Source organism: Limulus polyphemus, unplaced genomic scaffold, assembly GCF_000517525.1.
Source record: "Limulus polyphemus unplaced genomic scaffold, Limulus_polyphemus-2.1.2 Scaffold538, whole genome shotgun sequence".
Taxonomy (NCBI): Eukaryota; Metazoa; Arthropoda; class Merostomata; order Xiphosura; family Limulidae; genus Limulus; species Limulus polyphemus.
In genome coordinates this window covers 344,827-352,942 of record NW_013666148.1, presented here as the reverse complement: position 1 = coordinate 352,942, position 8,116 = coordinate 344,827, and the positions used below count along the sequence as shown (strand labels likewise).

Here is an 8,116-nt window from a genome sequence, read left to right as displayed (position 1 = left end):
CCCACCCACCGCCAACTCTTGGGTTAATCTTTTACCAACGAATGGCGGGATTGACCGTCACATTATAACGCCCCCACGAATATGTTTGATGGGACGGGGATTCGAACCCGCGACCCTCAGATTGCGAGTCGAGCGCCCTAGCCACCGGGCCATGCCGGGCCCTGCTTGTGTCATTGGAACCGAAATTCGAAAGGACCGGCCTTATGTGTTTTGGGCATGGCAAGTTTTTATTTTTATTTTTATGTCACATAAGGGGATAGGAAACATATGGTATGTTTGATAACCACAATATATTTATTGGACTTTTTTATTTTGATTTTCCAACTTTTATATAAACGTTGTTGAAATAAATTTTGATTAAACTCTTAGTTCATCGCGCATATAAAATATCAAACCACACAACAATTTTAAAACATAAAGAAATTCTCATGCAAAAAAAAAGTTTTCGTATCTAGCTGATTAACTATTTAAACAAAGAAAAACATCAATGTACGAAATTCGAAAATATTTCATTTTTATAATTTTACTATATATTCTGAGAAATATTCTTATATTCTTTATATGTTAAAAACAGTTATAGATCCTACTTCATAGAGTGTTCACAAGTATAACTTAGAGGTGTTTTTAATCTAGGGTGTAGTCTTCAGTATTTCTTCATATATAGGGTGTCAGAAAAGTCTGGAACCATAAGCGATTTCTAGCTGTTCTTAATATCAGATACGTGACTAAATATGGCGCTGTCAAAGCATGAGAAGATCGAGTTATTCCGGAGTGAGTTTAACATAGTCATTTGTTGAACTTATTTGTAGTTAAGCAATAACCTAAACAATGGGCTGTCTGTGTTCTGCCCACCGCGGGTATCGAAACCCTGTTTCTAGCGTTGTAAGTCCATTGGGAGACTTGACGTAGTTGTTTATTCATATTGTTTTCAGATCTTAAAATAGGAGACAGTTTTTACGAGTAGAGGTTGCAGATGACCCAAGCATATAAATTGGTGCTTATCTTATATATGAAGCCTATATTGTACTTAAAACCACTTAGCTTTAGTAACAGTGTTGTATATTTAATATTATTGTTTTATCTATCTCTCTAATTAAAGACATCTGTATAACAATAACTGTTTCTAGTTAACAGCTTGAAAACATTATTTAGTTAATTGCTAGATGTATTTGCACAGGATTCCCGAAAGTGTTCTGTTTCGAGAGTAAATAAAACCAAAATTAAGAATAACAAATACTTTTTATTTCCTGCTTTTGAAGTTCATGTGTCATGCTATGACTTCTGACTGACTGACAGACAACACACTACTGTATATTGGCACGAGTGGTTAAAACACGTGACCCCACCACGTGGCCTTAGGCCTTAGTAAAGCCTATAATGTAGTCAACTATTTCAGTCTACACCTATATATATAATGATACCAACTTAATAGGGTCTTTTGTAAATTGTAAGGTATACAATTCTCTAATAATAATAATATATAAGTAATCATTTGTCTGATGACGTTATAAATTAAATATCTGCTAGTGAAATGGTTTGATCCAAGGATTTCATATTAAGTGTAAAATACGATAACTTTATATGACTTTGTTATATTTTGTGATATTGTTTTAATTTTAAAACTTTATGAGAATTACATATTGAACAATACTTATTTTTAAATCGGGTAATATGCATATATATATATATATATATATTTAATCTTAAGAGTCAACATAATTTGTTTTATAATAGCTCACGTAGTTGTTGTTGTTGTTTTGTTGTTAGTTATTAAGCACAAGGCTACACAAAGGGCTATCTGTGCTCTGCCCACCAGGGGTATCGAAACCCGGTTTCTAGCGTTGTAAGTCCGCAGACATACCGCTGTGGCACTGGGGGGCCACGTAGTTGTTAGTAAATATGAACATCGCTAATATCGAGGGTATGAAACTGATAAATCAGGCTTTTGAATAATTATAAAATATCAAATTACCTAAAAGAGTTGATTTTTAGTTGTGAGCTATATTGGTATTTGCTTTTACTAAAATCAGTAAAAATAATGCATAAAATACGATTTGCTTTTTCACGATCATTATTCTCATTAAGACCCATTAATATGTAATCAAATTATAAAATCAGTAAAGTATAATGCCCTGGCTTAGTAAATAAGCAGTCTTGCCATAACATCAATATGCAGTACAGCATAGTTCCTTGGTAGGACAGTGGTATGTCTTCGGATTTACAGCGCTAAAATTAGTGGTTCGATCCCCCTTGGTGGATAGAGCAGATAGCTTAATGTAGCTTTGTATAACAAAAACACACTCAATATAACATAAATACACAACTGAAAAACAGAACCATCAATACCTGGTAGCTTCTCTTTTTCCATGTTCAAAAGGGTTCATGTTTACAAGAATTATGTATATCATGGGCGTTGAAATATTGTAGGTATTACGAAGAACATTATTGTTTACACAACTGAAAAAACAGAACCATCAATACCTGGTAGCTTCTCTTTTTCCATGTTCGAAAGGTTCATGTTTACAAGAATTATATATATCATAGGCGTTGAAATATTGTAGATATTTCGAAGAACATTATTGTTTTTGGAAGTGCTCACTTACATATGCTACAGCACTATGAAATAAACGAAAATTATAAGTTTAAATCTGTTTACCTCAATAAAAGCTGTGTAGAATGGAAAATGCGAAGGAACGTCTGATATTTTGCCGTACTCAACATAGCGTCTGAAGGAAGGTATATCTTTTTGTTCCTTATTGTAGGTAATCTGGAAACAAACAAAATAAAGTAAGATAATCAGGAAAAACAAGCCTATCTAGAATCAAACAAAGACGAATAAAATATATCGACAAGGAAACGTTTGATTTGATTATACTTTTTCCCCAGAGCCACCTGTAAATATCTGTCCCTAACTGTAAATAATTGACTAAAGGAGAAGACAGATATTCAACAGCTCCACTGTCAACTCTTGTTTGATAGATTATTGAGGCCACGCCCAGTCAAAGTTGGAATCCAACAAAATATAGTTAGATGATGTGGAAACAAGGTAAATAAAAATTATTGGGTATTTCTCAAATCACTGGGCCTTGGATGTATTTTCTTTAACAACAGAGTAAAATATATTACTATGTAATGTAATGATGCGTTGTTGATACATTATATAATATTAAAGGACAACAGCGGACCTTTTGGTCCATATAGGCCGTCCTATCCACTAAATTAAGCTAAACTCTAGAACGTAAAAGGTAATCAACTAACATACATTAACTGTATCTATGACATCTGAAGGCAACCTGTTAAAAGGCCAACCACAGTCTTAGCTGAAGATGTCTCCTACCCTGCCACAATTTATATTTATGTCCCCTATTTTTACCATTCTCATAATTAAATACGAAAAAAAGATGATGCGTCAACATTATTAATTTACTTAAGAATCTTAAATATTTCAATCAGATTCCTTCTAACTCTCCTTTTTTTTTTCGATACAAAACAAGTTCAAAGATCTTAACATATTCTCGTATGCTAACCTTTCCATCCTAGTATCCCTCCTTTGAACCCTTTCAACAATTCAATGTCCTTTTTAAGGTAAGGATCCATAGACTGAACACGGTACTAGAAATGTGACCTATACAATAACATTATAACCTCTTGAGACTAGTATTCAGTATTTCTTATCTGCTGTGCCGCTAACAACAGCACATTCCTGAAATAGCTTTAGAGACTGATAAACCAGAAAATCAAGATATTTTTGTCTTTTATAACACTGCCAAGGTTATTCTTATAAAAATGTATACTTATAATTCAAATTGTGACATCCCACACGTATTACCTTGCATTTATTATTATCAAAATTATCTGTCATTTATTCGTTCACCTCACCAAATAATCCAAACTCATTACATAAAAACTGGCTAGATAGAAGTAAGATGATGGTTTTTATTAACTGATTTTAGTATAACTGGATTAGTATCACGAGTGGGGTACTTCAAGGTTCACTTAAGACTTTTGGTCAATGACTTAGACGAAGGAATGATGAATAGATTATTTAAATTTGCTGATGACATTAAAGTTTTAGATGTTGCTGGCTGTGAGGAGGTTACTTCCGCTTTACAAAAGGACCAACGTATCTCCTACATTTACAGAGATAACTTTCTTAACAAGTCTTTTATATGCCACATTTTTAAATGCTTTCTGAAAATACAGATACAGAAAACCTGCGCTCGTAATTTCATCTATGTAAGCAGTAACAGATAATATCAAAGCATAGTTCAGTGTCAAATGGAAGTGATGACAAAGAAAAGTTTTAATTTTGCTTAAATTTTTGTTACAAATGTAATTTACTTTATTCTCTTATACGAAATAGTTACCCCTTTAGGACCTACTTTTTATTATTCAAAATTGAAGACGGATGATATAATTAATTCAGTCAAAACTACAAGTAATAAAATTCAAGTAATATTATAATGACCAGAAACAATCGACCCACGTATAAGATTTGACTCCTTTAATAGAATTAACAATACTAACAGTCAGAATTATATCAAGACAAGGGTACATCTTACCTGGAGATGATGGCCAGGTTCACCTTCATGGAGGGAGAGGGTCATCATTTCATATTTCGGCCTTATTATAGAATAGTACAACAACAAAAAATAATTAAGAATTGGTAAAGATGTCGTATAAAATTGGTTGTAATTTCCTGTTAATAATAAAGTGCATAATTATTATTAATTAAGTAATATTATTGTTTTATAAATATAAAAATTTAGTATAATTTCACAGCAGAGAAAAATAGTTTTATCATACAATCACTTTTCGGGAGTAACTGAAATGTTTATTACTGTTTTGAATTGTCTCTATTTTTATTACTAACTAGTAAGTTAAGCATTGAAACGATAAAGCAAATGAAAACACACGTTATGTTCAGTGCTACAGCGTTTATGAAAAACTTCCCCGGTTTACTACTGTCTTCAGGTGAACCTTGATAATAAGCCTTAGTACCACCAACATGTTCAAGAGGAATTGGAACAACACTGCAAGACATAATCAATAACTTGAGAATCACGACAACAACAAATTGGTAATTTAAACAACATTCGTCATTAATATAAAAATAATATTTTCTTCATCTTAATAATGGCCATATAACTCAGTAAATCTATAAAACTTCAGTAATAATGATATAGTGTTTATTTAGAATTCTGTTGAGAAGGTAAAAAGAAATAGTGAAGATTGTTTGAAAATATAATTAGAATCACAGAAGTAAATTGAATGTGTCTTTACATAATTTCATATTTATCATGGCAGTGATTTCAAACCATCAAACTTAAACCGGAATAGATGATTCTATAACAAACATTACAAAAGTGAGCCTTACCCTCGCATTAATTTACTATGAATAAATCGGGATTACAATTATGTCCTTACTGTACACATATCTTAGGAGTCAGGTGTATTGGTTAATAGGAAATACACATATAAAATAAATAATTTAATATTATATTCTTTGATTGGTTAAAATATTATTTCGTTATTGGTGTTTCTCTTTGATGTTGTCTGGTGTGTTTGTTTGTTTGTTTTTTGAATTTCGCGCAAAGCTACTCGAGGGCTATCTGCGCTAGCGTCCCTAATTTAGCAGTGTAAGACTAGAGGGAAGGCAGCTAGTCATCACTACCCACTGCCTACTCTTGGGCAACTCTTTTACCAACGAATAGTGGGATTGACCGTCACATTATAACGCCCCCACGGCTGAAAGGGCGAGCATGTTTGGTGTGTCGGGGATTCGAACCCGCGACCTTCAGATTGCGAGTCGAGCGCCCTAGCCACCTGGCCATGCCGGGCCCAGTCTGGTGTGTATTGATATTACTGTATCATCATTATCATCAAACATTAACAAACACAACAGTGAGGGTACCCACTGAAGAAACAATGAATCATAATCATTATAAACAAGAACGTAATAGAAATATATCGAATAAGCTGTACACTCATTACTGGATTGATCTTTAGTTCTGATTCTTGTAAGAAACTTGCTTTGATCAGAAGTTCATATTGATCATTAACTAAAAAATATTCCAGAATATTGTATTTTAATACTCGAAAAACGATATCAAGGATGAAAACTATAAACTTGACATTTCTAATGTTTTATGTAATTTGTCTTTTAAAAACGTTATAGCAATTCTACTTCTGGGCTGTTTCCTACCGTTGATCTAGGGAAGGACGAACAACACAAGTTGTAACTTCTAGTAGCTAAGATTTTGGGTTTTTGTTATGAAAAAGAAGCTAATATATTAACAGAACAAAAATTATAATTATTCACAAATTACGTATGGAAGTATACATAAAATGATAAATATAATTAATTAATTGACAATATAACGTACGTTACCAGCTACTACTGATTATCGGTGTAATTTACAGAGAATGTATTCAAAGCTATTTTCAAAAACAATCCAAAAAATCTCCATTCTTTTACATTAAATTTCGAGCTAAACATTTAATTAAATTGTTACAATGCACTGATTGTAAAATCGTTCAGTGTAGCATCTCGTAGAAGAGTAAGATGTAGTTATAAGCGTAATCACTGTAAGTATTATTCAGGGATAAATATTACTACTTCACGTAAAATAATACACATTTCCAAAGCAGGCCTACTCAAGGACCGGTTCATTCTTAACAAATAACATATAATATGCTCTAAGGTGTCTGAGAGCTGGTTACTATAATATCTCAGTCATTTAAAATCATGAATGTTTCGATTTAGAGAAAAGTAAGCAAATAAATTTCCTTTTTTTCTTTTTCTTTTTTTGAGGATCGTTAAAACCACATCGAATTTTTAAAGTTATACAATATACAGGCTCCTTTACTACAAGATATAATACTGTTTAATATAGCATATCATAGAAGGATTATGATTACTAAATCTAATATACACCTTATAATACATACATTAACTTGGCCTTAGGAATGTTCTTGAAAACTAGTGGAAGCTTCGGCCTAATGATGTTATCAACAGTATCTTTGTAAGCATTTAGAAGATCCTCCTGAAATACCAAAAAATCTCTCAGTAGTTATCTCACATGAGTTTAAGACTAAATAAAAAGTTAGTCTTCTAACCCTTTGTCATAGGGAATACTTTTGAAGCGGACAGTTATAATTATTACCTTCGAAATATACTATGACTTGTTTAATTGAAATATTAATTTGAAGTATGACACTTACAATTCGGTAAGTCAAAAATAGTTCTTCTTAACAATATATTCGTTACGCTAAATATCAATGAAAAATGTGTAAAAATATGTTGACCACACCATATTCAGTGGTGAGGAAATATTTCGGCCAATAAAGTCGTTGGTGAAAAAATATGCGCTCCAATAATATGATATTCCAGTCAAAAATACTTACTTTTGTTTTAAAGAAAAACCTGGGATCACTTCTTAGATTTTGAAAGAAATCTGACCTTGAAGAATTTTTTCCAAGCACTTTTATTAACTGAAAATAACAATTTAAGCTGTTAAAATAATATACATGGAAAAATATGATGCATTAGCACTAAGTTTACTTTAACACAAATGTTTAATAATTCACAATAAATAATTATAACTAACAATTAATACATATCGTTTCGTTTTTCATTAAATAATATAAATAAAGTATCTATTAGTTCTTATTACAATACTAATGGCGATGCTTTATTAGATAATACAAACATTCACTAATTAAAAAAGAGAAAATATTCTCCTTCCAAGAAACATAATCAAAAGCTAGATCTAGACTTTCAATGACAGCGGGAGTGTAGAGAAGTAACGTATATACTTAAATAATGGTTCTATATGTACAACAAATAAACATAACCTACTAATAAATGTTTAACGAGAACGTTTTTAAGTTATAAAGTATTTAATTTTTTATTGAATCATATTTTTGGAATTTCAATAAAATGCTTTCATTTTTTGTCAACTTTAACAAATCATTTGTCTATCATGTTTAACTTGCAGTAGTTTTTATCAAGAATCTCCTAAAGCAGTAACACTGTACTGTGTTTAAACGTTTGTTTCTTATCGTTACTAAGTGGGAACTCTAAACCACAACTAACATATACATGTATACTAAG

General features: G+C 31.6%; 2 protein-coding genes across 2 annotated transcripts in view; both read right to left on the bottom strand.

Moving 5' to 3' along the window:
* LOC106458962 overlaps positions 1 to 7,492 on the bottom strand; it is a 16,651-nt gene extending 9,159 nt beyond the window's left edge. Inside the window, exons 1-5 of the mRNA XM_013918530.2 lie at positions 7,408 to 7,492; positions 6,952 to 7,046; positions 4,917 to 5,033; positions 4,563 to 4,623; positions 2,657 to 2,767 (exon numbers count right to left, since the gene is read on the bottom strand). Of these exons, the coding sequence (XP_013773984.1) occupies positions 2,657 to 2,767; positions 4,563 to 4,610 (159 nt within the window). The 5' untranslated portion in view covers positions 4,611 to 4,623; positions 4,917 to 5,033; positions 6,952 to 7,046; positions 7,408 to 7,492. The remainder of the gene's footprint in view (positions 1 to 2,656; positions 2,768 to 4,562; positions 4,624 to 4,916; positions 5,034 to 6,951; positions 7,047 to 7,407) is intronic.
* The window catches only part of LOC106458957, a 29,709-nt gene continuing 28,531 nt past the window's right edge, over positions 6,939 to 8,116 (bottom strand). The window contains exons 8-9 of the mRNA XM_013918526.1: positions 7,408 to 7,494; positions 6,939 to 7,046 (exon numbers count right to left, since the gene is read on the bottom strand). Of these exons, the coding sequence (XP_013773980.1) occupies positions 6,939 to 7,046; positions 7,408 to 7,494 (195 nt within the window). The remainder of the gene's footprint in view (positions 7,047 to 7,407; positions 7,495 to 8,116) is intronic.